General features: G+C 36.9%; 1 protein-coding gene across 3 annotated transcripts in view; it reads right to left on the bottom strand.

Moving 5' to 3' along the window:
• XIRP2 (xin actin binding repeat containing 2) overlaps positions 1–20,238 on the bottom strand; it is a 70,958-nt gene that overhangs the window by 27,503 nt on the left and 23,217 nt on the right. The window contains exons 2-3 of one of the 3 annotated variants that reach the window (XM_057746235.1): positions 19,086–19,246; positions 14,152–14,289 (exon numbers count right to left, since the gene is read on the bottom strand). In XM_057746235.1, the coding sequence (XP_057602218.1) occupies positions 14,152–14,289; positions 19,086–19,142 (195 nt within the window). In that variant the 5' untranslated portion in view covers positions 19,143–19,246. Of the gene's footprint in view, positions 1–14,151; positions 14,290–19,085; positions 19,247–20,238 lie in introns of those variants that run through there. The other 2 variants (XM_057746237.1, XM_057746236.1) reach the window with 2 other exon arrangements.

The raw sequence follows: 20,238 nt of genomic DNA, 5'->3' as shown, positions 1-20,238 counted from the left end.
CAGTAGTCTCTTATCTTTTTCAGTCTAACCTTGGAAACCTTTATATCAATCCTATACAGCTAGAAAAAATTTTTCTTAAATGTATATCTATTCAACATACTCCCCTGTTTGTTTCTTCAATGGCTTTTGATTGTCTTAGAATAAAGTAAAAATTCTTTATTAAAGCGTATAAGTTTTTCGCTCATCCAGGCTTTGGCTACATCTCCAGCTTCATGACTCAATTATGCCTCACTATATTCACAAATACACTATTTTACCTTTTGCATAAGCTGTTCCTTTCTCCTAGAATGTAATTCTATATTTATAAAAAATTATTTTAAGTCACAGCTGAAGCATCCTCCACCCTCAAATTCCCCTCCTCGACCATCCTTCATCCAGAGTAAAGTTTATCACAACCTCCTTGTGTCCTAACAAACCTCATTTATATTTTCCATGATAGAATCTAGCATAGTGCACTTGTAATTATTTGTCATGTGTGTGTCTCTCTGATAGAGTGAGCTCCTTGAGGGCAAAATAATATCATACTCTTCACTGAATCTTTTGTGCTTGACAGATGGTGAGTGCTTAGTGACTATCAGCTGGTTAAAAAATATAAGGCACAGACTCCGGAGTCAGCCTTCCTGAGTTGGGATCACATTGCTTATTTTCTTTGGGCAAGTTACTTAGATCTTCCAAGAGTTCATTTCTTATCAAAGAAAAGTGGGGGGGGGGGGGGCCGGGGCAGCTAAAAATAACGCCTATCTCAGAAGGTTGTTGTGAGGAGAAAGTCAGTTAACATATGCGAAAACCTGGCTCATACGTGCTACATTAGTATTTTCTATCTTTGCTTAACATATTCATTGCACACTTACTCTTCATCAGCTATTTTTCTAGTAACTTGGGATACATAGTAAACAAGGCAAAACAAAAAAAGAAACAAAAGATTGAAGGAAAGTAGATTGTCTATTGTTATGTCAATAAATTTTGCCATGAATTTTTTCATTATAGAATTAAGCCCAGAAATGAAAGAAAAAATAAGGTTCAATATGTACATGTTTTCAACCAGAGAAGTAGTGGATTTGGGGGGTTATTCAAAGAGAAGCAAAAAGGTACTTATGCATGTTATAACCCTTCTCAGTCACTCTGGCCCTTAGGACATGGACATTTCTGTAGAGGCATGGCCAGAGAGTGGCTTTCTGATCACCTATCCAGTTTTCCTCTGGTTCATCGTTCATGAACTGATTCCCAGTGAAGAGTCAGTTCACAGTGACTTAATCTACTGTTATACAATTCTTCTCACACTTAACTCTTTCCTGGAAGGTTTTGTTGTGTGCCTCTCATCTAGACAATAAATTAAGAATGTTAAGAGTTTTAATTTATGTGTCTTTTTGTCAGTCACAGCTCCCCATGTCAAGCATCAGAGGCTAACTGATTTAAACAGGATACTTTGTTAAAGAGACATTTCATAGCAGAAGTGTATTTCACAGAATCTCCAGGAATAAGATTCCAGAAATATACTTATTCTTACAGAATAAGACTTGGAGGTTTTGTAGCCAGGAACAGTGCTGAAAAATGCTGCAGAACCTTCTGGAAAAGGCACCCTTGCTGCTGACACTGGACACACTCATTGCCAAAGCTATACTATACTATACTATACTATACTATAAACAGATATTGCTTCTACAATGGCTATTTTTTGAACATTGGTGTAGCTAATCTCATGCCTACCAGCCATCACCAAAACTGATTCTGCATAGTCCCTGCTTCTCATGCCATCTCATTACTTTTGTATGCAAAGACTGAGTTGGGGGTGTCTGATCGGTGCAGTCTAGTTCCCAAGCCTCAGTCCCAGATACCAGGAGGGCCAGGAGAGTGAGTGCATGGTATTTGCAGCTTCTCTAGTGGAGGCTGGTTCTGCCTCATGGGGTGAGGGAGTCCTCAAGGGCAGAAGGAGGTTCAGATGTGCAAAAGGATGAGAAGTGCACCTCACGTCTCCTAAGGTATTCTTTATGGTCACTGAGGTCTTCTTAACCAAACAGAAACCAGTTAAAAACACAAGAAAAGGAATGCCGCTCATTTTGACAACAGATAACATAATAGAAAACACTACTCATGTCCTATGATGAAACTGATTTGGGCTTATTTCTTGGCAATATATGTTCCATGTGACATTACAAGTTCCTTTAGGAAGACTGAGACAGTACGATTTGCCTGCTAAGAGGATCATGAGGAGTTCCTGTTATCCACACCTGCCTCCTTCATTCCCTCTTCCTCTGAGTCTTTATGGCCATCAGTCTTGCTCACTGGGAGGAATATATTTTAAATGCTTATATAAAATCCAAGCAGAAGGATGAAGCACAATAAAACAGATTTGGCTCTGATGCAAGCATTCCAAGATAATCTATGTAAGGAATTTCAAGATAAGTATTAATTATGACTACAAAGTAATTATCTGATCACTTCGGTTGTTTTTCCCTGGGAAAGCCAGAAAAAATAAAAGGGTAATTAGTTGCAATTTCACTGGTAAATGTATCTACTAGTAAAATGGGGAATGGAAAGAGACTGGAGAAGAGACAGGAATGTTGAGTTATGGGCTGTTTGTCATCAATTCAAGTGAGAAATCAGGTAAGTAAATCGCAGTTAATTTCAGTCTCACTTAGACTCCTGGCTTGTAATCTGCTGGGGTAGAGAGTAAGGAAGCATTGAAGGAGAGAGAGAAAGAGCTACCACTGGTTGAGTGTTGTGTGTGTCAGGAAATATACAAGGCCCTTCACACACTTTATAACACCTAATTTCTTAAGAATTCTACCGTTTTTAAATTTTACATGTTGATTACTTATGGACTTAATCAGTAAAAAGAGTTGAAAGGAAGGTGCTGTGCAAGATTTGAGAATTCCAAACATATACCATGAATATAGAGATTAACAAGAATTCCATCAGCCAGTTGTTTTGAATCAATGCTTTTAACACCTAAAAGCAATAAATGCTGTGCTCAGCATGCACTGGTGTTGTACCCAGAGTGTGTTTAAAGTAGGGACAAGAAAGAGAGTCATTATCCTCAAGTAGCTAAATACGCTGAAGAAATGCACTGAAATGCCTTCAAAGAATCCAAAAAATAATAATCATGTGCTGTAATTTTTATTGTATGTTAATTTTTTAAAAAAATCATTTAATATTTCCCCTTAATATGCTTTTCACTAGTATATCAGTTAACCACACACTTTTCTTCATTTCTTTTAGGGTTAGTGATTCAGTGAAACATCTTTTCTATCAATATAATATCGGTCTCAAGGGCAAAGATTCAAAAAATACAAAAATCAATGTCAGAAGTTAGAGGGGTCTCAAAATAGAAAAGCGGTTCTTACAAAAAAGGATAAAGAACGATTTGCTTTAAGTAGATGCTTAAATAGTTTCATTTTGCCTAAAAATATACATCTACAGCTTATGAAAACTGAGCCATTTAACTCCTATAGATTTATAGAAACAAGTCAGATGAAATGAAATTTATGGACATACCCTTTGGTCTGTACTGGATATTCTCCCAATTATACTTATCAGTTCAGGGCCCTGTAAAGGACAGAGCACTCACCCACTTGCTGGAGACTTGTGACTGAAGATCAAGTTGGTTCTATAAGGATGGGTCAGAGAGGATGAGATTCAAACAGGCTTTGCTAAGAAGGAGTGATAGTCTTTAAAACTTACTTTAAGTATAGTGGTCTATGAAATAGTAAAAGATAAATACTTGATCATGTACCTTAAAATTATAAGAAGAGAAATTCTGCTGAGCATAGGTGCCAAACACAGAGCCTATGATTATTATAATTAAGTAAGTTAACCTGTATTTTGTGTGACATGATATTGTCTGTCTCGCCACTATTTTTACAGGAGGAAATCAACATATTTACATCTGATTCTGATATAGAAGAAGTAGCTGTGTATATAAGTATCTATAATTCTCTCATCCATATTTTTTTCACACTCCCTCCTCCCTACAAATTACTGCTTTTCTTTCTCTATTTTCTGTACCCAGACTTGATGGTATACTTTCTCATTATTATAATGCCCTCTCTAGTAATGAAAGGCCTGGAAAAAATAAAGACAGGAAAGAAAAGGAACTGAGGGAAAAAAAAAAGAAAACTCCTTTTTTTTTGATTCTCTAAAAGAAAAACAAAACACAGAAAATATGATTGGGGGGAATTTGTTGATATTTTTAGAATAATGATCCCAGCCTAAAGTACTGACTTCATTGAAGCCCCCGCAAATCTCCCGTAAACATTTCTATTCACTGTGCAATATGATGAATTGCAGGGTCCAAGGAAGGAATTTCAAGTGCCATAGCAGGATGATGTCTCTAGAAGACCCTGGTATTTACCCAAGGATAAGGATGATGGATTGAGCACTTGGCTCCCCCTATTGGTGTCCATCTAGTGGCTGATACATGAAGTGCCCTGTCCTCCTGATGGGGTTGGAAATGAAGTAGTCTCCTAAAGAGTTGTTTCTTGGACTATGCTGAGTAGATCACTCAGGACAGAGAGGGATAAAGAACAAGCACAAGAAGAGGATGTAATTTTACTCTGGGTTCCGTGATGCTGAGATTTGCAAAGAAGCTAGAAAAAATGAAGAATTTCCTAAACATATCTCTGCAAGAGCATGGTGCTACGGACAGAATCTCTTAAGGCCTCTTCCTTTGCTGAGGCCTTGTGTTCTTCTATTTCTTTTGTTTTGTTTTGTTTAGCATGATAATTCATTTGTAATTATGCAAACTAATAAATAAACAAACATCCAAAAGAATAGACAAGTATGACTCAATCCCATCATTTTCAGAGATCCATGAAGATGGGTTTATTCTGAGAAATATCAGACCCAGAAGCAGCAGAGAGAGCTAATAATATCCTCTGATGTCAAGTACTTACAGAAACCACCCCTTTTCATAAAAGTAATTATGTGGGAAAAACATTTTGCAGATTTTACCAAGTTCTGCAAACATAATGATTGCGTAATGGTAATGGTTTCTTTTGTTGTTATAATTTTCCTTGCTTCTCACAAACTAGCAAAATCTCAGGACTTAAAATTCTGTATCTTGCTCTTCTATTATAAAATTTAAAAAGAAAGTAAATTTAATTAGTATATTATATTGTCTATGTACTTGAGAATTCTATTAAGTGTAATTATACAAAGAGCACAGTTATAATTCTAAACTAATAGGAGAGACTTCAGATTGAAGAAGGGGCTATACAAATGTATTTTTTTTCTATTCTGATTTTCCCTAAATGTCCACTGCCTCCCATAAAAGAAGACATAGAATTTGATTATGTCAAAACATCTATGTTTTACATCTTTATCAACATCAAAAACTTTCTGTGATCACCTGTTGAAGCACTGAGAACACGAAACTCTGTGACTTTGTGTCTTTGAGGATAGGGTGTAGCGGATACTCTCAACAACCACAGGCCCTGTGATGAGAACAATTCCACTCCTTTTCTCCTAAAGCAATCCTAATTCCTTTTGCTTTACAGGAGTGAATGGTATATCTGTCTGTACACTGTCTTCTGTAAATGAAACTGAAAATGGATTCTATAAGAACAAATAGCTTTCAGGAATAGAGAACTCACAGTACCATTAAGAAAAAGAGAAACTCTGGTAGTAATATTCCAATACTTGGGGTAAATGTCGCTACTACCAATTTTATTTTAGAGAATAAGATGAGTCATAGAAAAGCAACCAATTCACATTTTTTTGAGAGCATTGACTCTTGCAACTCAGTCTTACTGTGAGTATTTGTACTACCCACTGAGCCCCTGACTGCCTGAGAAACAGTGTGGGGTGGGGTGGGGTGGGGTGAGGGGCTTCGTGTGGTAATGTTTCTAAACCCCTCCAAGCCACCTGGCAGATTCGTTTGTTTGCTCATTTTCAGCACAGTAAAGGCACCCAGGCCGAATGCATGCACTGGATGGATGACACTGTTTCATCACGAAGATAAAGAGTTTCCGCAAAAGACCCAGGTACATTCTGTGCCAACATCTTCAGTGTGGGGTTGGAACGCATTTTGCTTTCTAGTGATGCACTGGAATGGCCTGCAGCACTGCCCCAGGGGAGGGAGGAGTGAAGTCCTCCATGCACTAGCCTCTACCAACAGATTCTGCAAAAGAAGCTGAAATTGGAAGTTGTAAAGGAACCATGACTGAGACTGTAGGGTCACATCTCAGCAGACAGTTAGCAATTACCATCCCCTTCATTTGGGACAGCAGAAGTTGAGAGTTAGAGTGTGTGGCTCTAAAATAGTGTGATTAATGCCAGTAGATCACGGAAGACAGTCTTATTGTGCTTTATGGGCACACCTTGTATCCCAGGGGGAGTTCACACATTAATTTAGCTGTGTAAGGAGCCAAATGTCTATGAGCACGTTACTACATGATTTAATAAGGTTTATCACTTTATAATCAAGTCATGTTTTTCAGAAATTAGTATTATTTGTATAGAAATATCAAAGGTACAAACTCAAGAGACATTAGGTATCCAGACTGTATAATCCTAGGAAATTAAAGTTTTTTAATGAAAGATGGCAGTATTGATAAGGAGTTAAATCTCAGTTTTAATTAAGTATTGGCATATCAGTGTAGCCTAAGCTAATAAGTTCATTATTTTTTAGTTTATTTTTATTCTAATAGGTTTATTTTATTTTATTTAATTTATTTTTAATCGGTTTATTTTAAATGCTTTGATATATATTTCTTTAGTTCACTTATATCACTCCCATTATCTAGTTTTTTAAAAAAAAATTTGAATATATCTTTGTATAAATGCAAAAAACCCCACTATTTTAATACTATCTGCATTAACAAAGGTGTTAGCTGGGCTTGGAGGGACCAGTAAATTGGTTGTTTGGCTGATTGGCATTTATTATATTCACCATGATTTCTTTAAGTCCTTGGTTTCTGTATTCTCAGCAGCCCCTGTTTTATTCTTTGACTGCAGTAGGCATCTCAAGAGAAATGTCAATAGAAATAGAAGGGCCCTGGAATCAGAGTGAAGAATGAGGTGGGCAGTGGAGAAGCTTCAGATGAGAAAGTAAGAAGGGAGTGGTCATCTCTGGGATAACAAATCCTGGCGCAGGCTTGCACTGCCATGCTCATTGCTGCACATTAGAATCCCCTGGAGAGCTATAAAAATTCCCCTGATCCCTGACCACCCGCCAGAACAATTAAATCAGAATTACCTGGGCTTCCCCGGGGAGTTCCAGGGTATGACCAGAGTTGAGGACCACCTTACTGAGGGCCTAGGAAACTTAGGTGACAAGAGCTCCCACTGAGATTTCATGTCAATTCTAAATCCTTGTTCAGTCAGAGAAAAGGCAGGAGGAGACATGTTAGGAGCTCTGAAGAGGTCCTCTTCAGGTCCAGAGTGGCATAGAAACCAGCGGACAGAAGACTTATTGAAATCCACTCCTACTATATTCCTGTACCCCAACCCAGGGAAGCCTGGGGTAGAAGCACGTAATAGGGGCTCCATAAGGACTGGGACGCGGGGAGGGTGGAGTGGGTAGGGAGGGTGCATTTCTATACAAACCAGGCACATACAGGCCTCACAGAAGCAGGAGAAGAATTAGTGGGTTGTTGGGGCTGGAGAAAAAGGCTTTCATCCTGAGAAATACATATTTTCACAGAATTTAGTTTGTTTTTGCTTTTGTTTTCCTCATAGTTGGGAAAAGCAATACAAAAGGCAGTTAATTGACTTTGCATCTTGAGTAAGGAATTTTTTTTTTTACCAAATATAATTCTTTTTCATTCAATTTCTGTAGAAAAAAATATGGGATTCCACCAAGACCTACAGAGCTATAGGAAGGTGGACACAGGTAGGAAGAGAGGAGACAGATGGAGACTGGGTAGCAGGAGGTCACTGGTTGCAAAGCGTATACAGGGATGTTAATTTAAAACTAATCTTTAATTACCTAATGAGCTCCTAGGAAATGATTCTGTCTCCCTGGGCCAAAAAACCAAAAAAAAAAAAAAAAAAACCAAGTAAGGTGTGAGGCACATAACAATGCCATCCTTCCTCATCATTTTATTTATACACAAAATGTTTATGAATTGTATTCTACTTTGAGAATAATTACCACTGGATTATGCTTTAGTGGCAATAGCACGAATGATAATAGCTGGTGTTTACTGAACAATGAATATCCACCAGGCATTCTAGTAAGAATTTTACATCAACTGTCTCATTTTATTCTTAACACCTGTTACTTCATCCTTATTTTACAGAAGAGGTTATCTGGTTAACTCAGGGGATTATAACCTGGGCTGTATGAGCCAATAGGCCTAACCATTACTCTAAACTGCCTCATTTTGAGTGGGATTACTTTAGTTATAATAATCATTTTAAAACTCTGCATACAATTAAAAAACTTTTCAAGTCACACTTTTGGTCACAACCTTGTGTGCTGATAGAGATTTAGGTTAGGTTGGGGCTGTTAATAGCAATCTAGGTCCCTGAAAAATTCTGTATGTGGCAGAAAGCTAAAGGTAGGTTTAAAACACTTGTATGAGAAATGCTTTGCCATGTGGACATTTAGCTGATAAAAATGTTTAGTTTGCTAGAACATAATTGCGGGTCACGTTTAAAGAGTCTTAAACACACAGATGTCAGAGTATATCTGTCACAAGCTGTCAAAAATGTTTTCTGATCAACCTAAAACTGCCCAGAGATTGTTCCAAATCCACATAATCTTACAGAGTGCTAATGTTTGCGTGAGGATTTTTGCAACAGCAGATGTATGTGGAAAGATGCATACTGTCTTGTGCAGCTCCCTACTGGTCCACGTCAGACTTGGTGGCAGGGAGGAAAGGTCAGGAATACTTTAGACTCTTGACATAGATTCAGTGCAGCCATTTTCACATGAAAGCAGTTACCTAAGGGCTGTATTGCACTGATTACTTACCAGATTTTTGGAGCTCCATCTGCTCCTCCCTACTTAAGCCACTTAAAATGAAAAAAAAAAAAGCAGCTCCAGAAAAGAAGCGGCTTCTAGGACTCACAATTAATACATAAGGAGCTACTCAGTACTGCCTAAATAAAAGAGAAAGAAATCAAAGAGGAAATAAGCATGAGAGGATGAAAATTAAACCCTGAATGTGAGAAAATGGCACAAAGAAGGAACGTCTTAAGACTGCTAATGGGTCTAAGGTTTGATTTTTGGAGGAATGGGAATATTCTAAAATTAGACACTGCAGAATTTTGTAAATATATTAAACAGCCATTGAATTGTACACTTAAAATGGGTGAATTTTACGGTATGCAAATTATCTCAATAATGCTGTTAGAAAAGAAGAAAGAGAGGAAGAAAGTCTTTAAAAACAACTACAACCCAGAAACCACAGAATGGGTGAGTGAAGATAAACTCTGAAAAGAGACAATGGCAGTTTCCTACCAACAACACATTTATCCTAATATCTGCTCCAGCATGCTTCAAGACACTCTTTTAAAGATGAGGGGGAGAAAAAGAAGAAAGAAAACTAAATAGGAAACTGCCACCAATAAATAAATAAATAAGTAAAGGTGAGGGCGTGGATTATTCAGAATGTTCTCCCAAAGGGTGCCTGTTGCAGTGAGTGGATTAAATATATCCCTCTTGAGTGGTCCTTTCCATTCTAGCGATAAGAACCTACTGATTTTCACTGGCATAGAATTCTGAGAATTCAATCCTAAGACAAAATCAGAAACAATGCTAATGTGATATTTCTAACCTAAATATCAACAGGACACATGCTGAATGACTTATAATCCCTTAAGGAGGGTTGGATTCCATTCATATCTATAGGAATCAGCAATGGTTGTTTTGAAAAACAGACTCTAATTGGATGATATTAAAAACAGTACTAACTGCCAGAGCCACCTAATAAAGTTTTCTCCAACACATTCTTCTAAGAAGCTGAACCGTCACCCCACACCTCCCTCACCCAGAAGCCCTGATTGTCCAGAGTGGCTCCTTTTTCTAATTTACATGAGGATACCCCACAGGTTAGCAATGAATCTTGCTGACTGTTCTATAGGCAGAACCATAAAGCACACGTCTAGAATACGCAAATAGGACATCATTCTAAGTTAAAATGTCTGGCATAACTGAGTGTTCCTATATCTTGTACCTCCTTTTTTTTTCTTTCTTCCTTATTTCAGTATCCCTTTTTCAAAAGGTATAAGGTAATCAAACAAAAAACAGAGGGACATTTAACCTCAGAGATAGCTTAATTTTCAAAACCTGTTTCGTCCCATTACCGATCACCCAGATAAACTGTCTCCAAATAGCTAATTACCCTGAAATACCTGACTTCAATACATTAAGAAGGAAAGAGGCAGATTGGACTTAATTACTACACCTTATGCAATTATTACTAATTGTGATTTTAAATACTGTCAGAAATCCAAAACAAATGTTCTTTCTTTTAACTCTAATTAAACTTGATTTTCAAGTTAATTTTTATGTGTTAGCAAAATAAATATTTTTCTGGCCAGGAGCAGACTTAGCAGAGAGATTAACCTCAAGCACTTTCAACAAAGAGACTGAAAACACTCTCAGAGCCGACAGTAGCTTGGGTAAGACAGAATTAAAGAATTAACTGTCTGTCCAGCAGTAAATGTTTTGTCCTCATACCCTGCTGATAAAAGAAATGATTTTTAGAACGCATTAGGATAGCTTTAGAAGTTTAAGTGAATATCTAAGAGATGATTTTTCTATGTTTTCCTTTCTATGACCAAATTTGATATGTATCTCTAATTTCCGTTAAGGATTGTAAATTAGTCATTTGATTTTCTAAGGTACAGATGACTTGTTTCTTTCATTTTCCTACAGATTTCTGCATACAGTTCAACAAATGGTATATACTAGTTTATTCTCCCATACATTTCCTTTCTATTTTATTTATATGGCATTGCATTATGACTTAGATTTAGTCATTCTTTGTGGAATTACAGGGTGTTATTAACATGTCTAAAGGTATATAATGAAACTGAAGTTCACAGAGGTCACTACAAGTCCAGAGCCATGCAGATATTCAGATTTTTAGCACTTTTTTTTTTTTTTACTCTCACACACTTTAGTATTTCATGTTCACAGAGCAGGGACTTCAGCTTATACTAATAAACTATATCTGCAAGGAGCTTATAGTAGAGACTATCATCTATCTATCACCTATCTATCACCTATCTATCTATCTATCTATCTATCTATCTATCTATCTATCTATCTATCATCTATCTATCCATCATCTATCTATCCATATTTGAAAGGATAGCCAAGAAGTCTTACAAAAGTTTATTAGAAAGAATGTAGACATTAAAAAAAATCACTACTGTCATGAACATAAATTGAGGTTTTTCAGCCCAGGTACAAGCTGAGTAAAAAAAAAAAAAAAAGAAAGAAAAAGTCCAATAATGTATTAACATTTTTTTTCACTCACTTGCCATGCCGACAGTGCAAATACAAATTTGCTCTAAATGTACAGACTCTCAGGCAACAATGTGCAGCCTTTCTTTGTCCTCCATGCTAAGAGATGTAAAAATTTAAGGGTCAAAGAATACCAAATGTGCAGGCTTCAAAACCATCCAAATTAGCGCATTCACAAGTTTTAGCTAAGATATATCTGGAACACTGACAAGTAATTACTTATGTACAATAATGTGAAGTAAAGTTTTTTGAAAAATAAAACTTTAGTGAAACAATCCTAAAGGATATACCAGAGGAACAATATGTTACCAATTTAAAGTTATCAACCAATTTGTTTCAGCCACTTTGAGTCTATGTTCTAAAAATCTAAAATTTAGTTACTTTCCCCAATCCAAGAGCTTCCTGTCATGTCAGTATCTATGTCAGGAAGTAAAGGAGACTTTGGTTTTTATTTATCACAACTGCTTTATCAATTGCCTAGGACCTCAACAGCATCATAGGAGTCTGGGAAATGTTCATGCATAAGGTTTTTGCCTTAGCTGACTGAAAATTGCCCCATATCATGGTATATATCAACCCTTAGTGAAGCCTTTAAAAAAACAAACAGGTTGAAAGATGGGTTAAAGGAGGCAAATGCAGTATCTGCCTTTAGAGCCATCAACTCGGGAATTCTCTCAATTATGAAATCTCGCAGAGAAGTTATTTTTCTTTCTCAAAATCCAGCGATCACAACATTCCTGACTCCAGATCTGGCATTTTTTCCATCATCATGGTCTTGTGACTCATCCATCAAGGAAGGAAGGGAGGGAGGGAGGGAGGAAGGAAGAGAGGGAGGGAGGGAGGAAATACATTCCTGGTTTCTTGTAGTTGCCAATTCCCTTGGTATAAATATTCCAAATATGGCAGAGTGCAAGCTATTAACATGACATTACCTGGTTTGCAAAATTCCTAAAAATGTAATAATCAAAGAGTTGGTACGAGCTGTGCTCGCACACCCCTGGAACTTACATCAGACCTCCCTTCCACAAGACTGCATTTTTATGAATTTGTAATGTTCCTTTTGATTTAAGACTCTTGTGGTTGGGTTTTTCAAAATAAAGCATCCTAATTGATACCAAGTTTCACAGAAGATAAAATGCTTTCATGGCAACTGCTCTTAGTCATCTTTGACCCCCACAATCACCTCATGAGATAGACAAATCACTCATCAGTTTCTCCACCTTAACACAACAGAAACTGAGACTTGAGGGGTTATGAATTTGGGTGTGTAGTACTGGCCACATAATTTGCCATGCCCAGTGCAAAATGAAAATGTAGGGGTCCCTGTTCGAAAATCATTAAGAATTTCAAGATGAGAGCAGAGCATGAAACTAAGTGCAGGGCCCCTCTAAACATTGGTCCCTGTGTAACTGCCCACCATGAAAGTGGCCCTGGGTCTATGTGACTCAGCTGAGAAGTGTCAGAGGTGGTGTGTGAACTCAGATCTACAAGTCCCATAGCCCTTACACTCTACCACACGGCTTCCCTGCAAAATGAAGGATCTGTAAATACTTTACCTATATTTCTACGTAGGATTTATTTTAATTATTAATGATGACTATATATCATGTGGTTGATCAATTTTAAGTAAACACACATACTCGATTCACTTAGAATCCTATGTTGCAAGAGCTATGCATTAAATCACAAGTATATCCAGTCTTTATTTATTTACCTTACATTTCCTTTAGGCAAAATTAAAAGAAATCTTACAGTAAACTTACTGAACTACTTATATTGCACTTAAAAATTTTTTTTTTTTACTTTTCAAACAAAGCCAGAAAAAGAAAACATATACTATTTCACATACCAGACTTTTAATCAATCTATCTGATGTATTCGCCCTGCCACCACCACCATATACACCTAGTTGCATTAATATTCAAAACGTAGGCAACTTAAATATCCTACGGATTTTTCTGAAAAAACACAAGACAAAATCCCACTTTTATCTCTGACTGCAACATTTCAGAAATACCCCAGTTACTTTCTCCCTCATGGAAAACATGGGCCCGAGTGCAGCTGTTTACAGTGCAATTACTATTTTTCAAAGTGCCAGGCTCACTCTAATGAGTGTTATTCCTTAGATTTTCACATTCAAAAATCATAACCCATGACAATATTTGGTGATATGTGACAATGGAGTAACGAAATGGGAAAAAAATCTTTTATATAAGATAGCATTTAGAAGCTGTACTGTGCAGTTTTATATAACATCTGGGTTCCACTACTCAATTTTTGATGATCTTGAAGAAGACAGAAAACTCATCAAAAGAAGCAGTTGGATAATGCTTTGAGTTTAATCTATGCAAACAAATCACAGATAGTTTCTCATGACTCATAGCCTAAAGGCAGAGGCTCAGTGTAAACACTGTCCTCAACATTTCTATTTACCTGTTGACTAACCTAGGCTATTTAATTTTCATTTTTGTTTGAGACATTAGAAGCTGAGAGGAAAAATATTCCAGTATGATTCCCTAGAAATGTGGCAAAATGCTCCAAGTAAAGAAATCAATACATTGATATGTTTTAAAGATGATTTTCTAAAACATTTTAAAATTACAATTCTTATTAATGAGTAATGAAAATAATAAATATACCGCCAAAGAGGGCAGGTGTGGTCTTTTATATTAGCACTAAAATGATAGCATTTCAACCAGACATGATTTATTCTTTACTGATAGGAGTATTACCTGCTCAGATCTGTTCTGGTGCTGGTATTGGTACTGAGTAAAGGTATTACAGGAAGAAGCAGTTTTGTCCTTCTCGAATTGTTTCTTCACTCTGGCCAAACCACCAGGCACGGTGCACATGTCTGATTCTTCCAGCATCTAAGATAAGTTAAGAAAAAGGAAAATTCAGTCTGACATCTTTTCAGGATGGAATTCTCAAGCTATTTTTTAAAAAAATCATTGACAGTTATTAATGGGTGGTATATGAAAAAACATATTAACATACACAATTATTTCAGGAGGCCCTTATTACAGAAAAACTTAATAAAAATAATCTCTTCATGTTATTTTTTCATGTATCAGTCTTTTGATATAAAGTCAGAAGGATCTTCAAAATATTGAGTTAATTTTCCTTATCTCAGATAGATTTTGGTGTCTAGAGATTAGACCTATTAGAATGTATTTCTCTCATAATACACAGACTAGCAGAAATTAGAATAGTGGGTTTAATTTTAATCCACAATAAAGTTGTCATTAAAATTCCAAATGTCTGTATAGGTAACACATTATTAAGACTATTAAAGAACATTTGACCTATTCCAAAATGTATTTAAATCATTAAGGATGAACAAAATAGCTTTGGAGCTATTTTAGGGAGCAAATTTTAATAATATGCAAAAATATTAATATTAGTAAAAATAACAACTACTTAATATATAGCGCTGAGTGATTTTTCTGTGTACACTGTGTTTACATATATTTTGTCGTTTGCTGCTTCTCCATCTTCTGTAAGATATGGTCATTTGTCATCCTCCTTACTTTAAAATGAGGAAATCAAGGTTTGGGGAAGTAAGACAGCTTGTTAAGTCCTCACAGCTAGACTGTGAGTGTAGGAGCTGGAGTTTGAACCCATATCTGCCTATCTTAATTGCAGCTGTCTGTCTTATCAGTAGCCTTAAAAAACAGCAGAAGAACAGCTACTCCAGGACTGGCAACCCTGGGACTCAGCTCTTAGCATTGGTATGTGAGAAGTGGGGGGGAGAGGGGGGGGTCTAAGTTTAGAAGGATTCTGGTCTATCATGGGCATTTTACCGATGAGAAAGCCGATTCTAGTAGCTGTCATTTAGAACAACTTGAACAACTTTGAGGAGTCCTGTCGGATATTATGCGCCTGTGGGAAGTGCAGTCATTTGAAGGCTTTGGTTTTGATGATTCGGCACATCCTGCAGCCCAGCGGGCACTCGAGCCCAGATGGGATGACAACTGTCAAGCAGACAGGCCCCAGGCCAACCCACTCGCCTCTAGGATGCGTCCAGGTCCACTTGAAACTGGGAGAAGACTCAGTGACACTTCGCGCACAGAAGGTCTCCTGAGGTCTGGCCCGGTCCTGACATAACCCTGGAAGCCTTGAGACCTGAGAATAACTGGGTGCCTGTGAGCTGAGCTTCCCATACCCTGGGCTGTGGACTCTTTGAGATCCTGAAATCTTTACCCAAATATACAGTTTCTCAAACGAATGCTAAAAATACTACTATTTGCTTGGGGTTTTCCATACGCCAAGATCCTGGAGGTGAAATGAATATTCAGGATTATCTGAATTACTAGCAAATACTCAAGTGGTTGCTTTATCAAGTTCATAACCTTTCCCCAGTTACAGGGACTGCCAGATATTGAAGAATATGCACAGTGGCTCTATGGAAAGAAGGGATACGTTCTATCAAATTCGGCAACAAACTTCACATGTAAATCCTGGTCAACTTGATACATGTTAAAGTCATAAGAAATTATGGCATTTCTTTCGAAATTTAAGACAAAGAAAGGGATGGGTGAATTAAGGCTAATTCTTTTACCCCCTCTGCCATTTACTTTCCATAAATGGCCTTCTTCAACTGATCATATGTAGATAATACATAAATATTAAATTATAGAAATTAAGGCAAATTTTGTTAAGAAGAAACTTACTGTTTCCCACAACTATAAACAATGTCCAAATGATGTGTAAATTAGTCTGGTAAGCCTCATTAATTATGCTAATGAATGGATACTTTCCTAGAGTGTGTGTTTGCACAAAAATATCAGTTCTTATACTGAACAGATTGCCTCTTATCTACTAAATGAATTAAAAGACAGATACATCCATTCATTTCCTTTAGCACTGGGCTTTGGAATCAGATCACATTACACATGCAAAAATGCATGCCGTTGATTATTTTTACTAGTAGTACAACCATGACCCCAGCCCTCCTGATGCTGCTCACCGGCCTATGGGAGAAACTCCTTTGAGCTATCGTTTAGTTAGCGGTGGTGATGAGATTTGCTTGTTCAGCTCAGCTTGTAAATGGAAGTTTACGTAGGTAAGACGGCAGGACTTACTCCAGGAGCAGCCTCTGGCCATTAGCTGGAGTGATGTTCCTTTGCTCAGACTGAGATCACTTTGCCTTGTTTACCACCAGGTACTAACACCCCAACTAATCCATGTAATTGTAAATGACCACATAACTTAGACTGCTTTGTGTTGAACCGTTTTAAAAACGTTATCCTTGTTCTATGTTTCTTATTCTTAGACACAGAAATAAGATTTGGAATTTAATAGGTATGCTGATAATAATTATTCTATGAACGAGTTAATATAAATACTTAACACAGAACCTACCTAATGTTATTTTAATAATAAGTTAGATACCTGACACTTAAACCTAGGTAAGTATGTTACACACAGAATCAGCAATTTCCTTTACAAGGAATTGTTCTTGGTTTCCAGGGCATAATAGAAATAACATAATTTGGGGAGCTGGATGGTGATTCTAAACCTATTGTGACTCTTAAAACCTTGGGCTAGAGTTCTTGAACCTCAGTTTTCTTTCTTATAAACTGGGCATAGCAATATATTTCTCACAGATTTCTTGCAAGTATTAAAAAAGATAAAGGAAAGAAAATGCACAGCACAGAATCTTATTTTCTTATTTAACAAATATTACTTCTCCTTTCTCCTCTAGGGGGCCTCTGCGGGCAGATGCCTTTTCACAGGCTGGCCTTCAGTTTAGGTGCAACAAAATGCCATCTGGCTGAGTCTAGGACAAAGAGAAACTGATCTAGGACAAAGAGAAACTACCTCAATGTGATTGAAATATAATGGATTCAGTTTGGGGTCGAATCAGTGACCTCCAAATTTTGCACGTAAAATATTTGGTTTATTTGGGTAGACAAATTTGGTTATAAGCAGTTTCCGTGGTTTTTTGATTGAACAAACATTTGCTGCAACTGACCAAATAAGGCGGTTATTTTGCTTTACTTGAGATATTTATCAGGATTTTTCTGAGATAATGTATGCTCATTTTTCTCACAATATTAACATAGGGCCAAACCAAATAGTAGGTTATTTTTGGAGGGGCCAAAGATGCTATCTTATATAAGAGGAGGCAGCTGAATATAGTTAGAAGAGCACTAGAGTCAAGAGACTTGGAATCTAGTCTGGCTTTGTCACTAACTTCATGATTTCCCATAAATCACTGCCCCTCAATTTGTTTTGTCTGTAAATGGGCAGGAAAGAGAAGAGTTATTAAATTCCTTATATGTAGAATTTCTTCAGAATAGTACTAAAATTAAAAAAATTTTATATTAAATAGTGAGACAATCTAGTTTCCTTATGTACCCAATTTAAATGGTCTCCTTTTAGAACACTGTAAGTACCAATCATGCCCTATACACATTTGTTTTATGGTATACTCTCCTAGTGCCTCGCAAGATAAAAGTCTTCCTAGATAAGAGATTAAAGACTAAATAACCAGTCTTTAACTAGGTATTTTCAAAGTCAGCTCGTTTCCCCAAGAATCATTTCCCATTTACAATACTAAATTTGTAGTAAAGTTCCTTAATGATCCAGCAGGGGGTGCTATGTACGAAGACTCGCAGGGATACTATTTGTTTTGGAAGTGATCTAGTCACTTATGTCATTTCTGTACATTCATTCAAAATCTATGGTGTGCCTAAAACGTATTTTAATGACTATGTAAAAACTTAAATGTCACCTAGAATTGCAATATTGTTAACGAGGTTGGCACAGTCATTCTTGTCTCTGAATAATTTGTAAAGAAAAATGTTCAGAGTAGCTATTTTAGAATACCACCCTTCTTGGCTATACTCTCTCTTTCTCTTTTGGTTAAATGAACAACTTTGCTAATTTGGAGATTATACTTATAAAAGAATATCCTTACATTCCATTAAGATATAAAGCTGCTACTAATAAAATGACTTATCAAATCCTGTGGACTGAAGGCCATAGAATATGGAACCCAACAAATTCTTTTGAATATGACTTTATTACACGTTGGCTCTAAAAATTGGTGGTCTTACTGAATCCTGCTGTTTCCTATAATCATAATTGGTTTAGCAGAGTGCCTACTTTGCTAATCTCCCTCATTTCTATGTTGATTAAGCTACTCCTAATGGATTTAGTGCATATGGAGAAAAGAGAAAAAGCAAAAGAAATTATACTGCCAGTGAATTTAAATGAACTATACATGAGACCAAGGAGGGCAGCATGCAGACCCACATTATTAAGATTTGAAATTAATTCCCAACCTTCCTGAGGAGAATAGCTATAGGTTAAATAATAATTACGGCAATAATAACACATTTATACAGTGCCTTATGGCTTACACGTAAATTATCTCTTTGACCCTTCATAGGGACCCTCTGCAGTAGATGATTTTTCCCAATTTTCAGTTAAGGAAAGTGAAGTTCAGAGAAGGGCTAACATAGTAGCCCAAATTCACAAACTAATAAGTGGCAGAGCTGAGGCTTAGTTTCAGATATTCTGAATTTGATACACACTATTTATGTACTTTTTCTACTTTATCCCATTGTCCAGCAGTATTCTTACACTGCAATGTAAAGAAAGTGTGTGAAAGGCAGACAAACAGCCTGCCTAATGCAAAATCACAGGAGCAGCTTACGTTGGCAGAGAAGCTGCGGCGGTCACCCCTGGAAACAGCTGCCTGGTACCTCGCCATCCGCTCCTTCAAGGACACCACCTCCTGGAGGTCTGACACACCCTCGCTCTGCGCAGCACTGTCTTCTGCAAATCCACTAGCAGGCTTATTAGGGCCAGCAGTCACTGAAAACAAATGTAGCATGCTCAGATACGCTTCCGGTTTTCAAAAGAAAATAGCATCAGCTTAGGAACAGTGAAGGCACGTAAAACATCTGGTCTCGGAAAACAGACTGTACCGTTCCACGGTATTTTCCATGTTTCACGGTCACCCTCTTTTTTTTTCAAACTTTCAAGCAAAGCTACAAAATCCCTATACAGAAGCATATGCTTATGCAAACGGTAAAAGAAAACATTGTCCCCACTCCTACTTCTGCAATTATTCTGATCAACAGTAGGCATTTATTAAGAGATACATGATGTTAATGAACATTTCCTGAAGCATTAGGTATTGGATTTATGCTAAATGCTATAAAAGCATCATCTCATTTACTTCTCTAACAACCTCATGAGGTAGGTCCTATTATCTTCTAAAATTTATGGGTAAAGAAAATGGAGAGTCAGGGTAGTTAAAGAACCCTCCCATGATCACACAATTAGTATGTGTCAGATTTGGTGGTTTGACTAAATCTTTAGCAAGTCTAAAAGTTGCTCTTTGCTTCTCTCCCTACCCTTCAACCCTCAAGGAGATAGATCTAGCTAAAATATGTGCATGCTATAGGAGTTATAGACTGTGGATTTTCTTTCCTTTTATTCCATAGAGGCATGTGTTACATAAGAAAGAAATAATAGTACCATCAAAAAAAAGCTTTGTCAGTCATTCCAGATCATCTGATATTTTCCCATGTAAACCACCTACCCGACAAAAATATAGTGTATTAGGAATTACATACTCGCAAAAATAGCAAAAGATTGATTGCATGATTACAGAGTAACAGTTGTTAAAAACAGAAAGGTCTTAGAGATGATATAGGTGAAATTATATAGATAACATAGTCTCACCTAGTCTAACCAGCTCCTTTTAGGCATAAGTAAACAAATGTTTCCTTATGTGGAAGAAGTGTAAGGAGCCTCCCTGCTTAATGTGATTCTCCATGGTTATTTAGATATAGGTGCCA

The sequence above is a fragment of the Hippopotamus amphibius genome, chromosome 8 (genome assembly GCF_030028045.1).
Source record: "Hippopotamus amphibius kiboko isolate mHipAmp2 chromosome 8, mHipAmp2.hap2, whole genome shotgun sequence".
NCBI classification, from domain to species: Eukaryota; Metazoa; Chordata; class Mammalia; order Artiodactyla; family Hippopotamidae; genus Hippopotamus; species Hippopotamus amphibius.
Note: the sequence above shows the minus strand (reverse complement) of the source record. Positions and strands in the feature narration are given on the sequence as shown.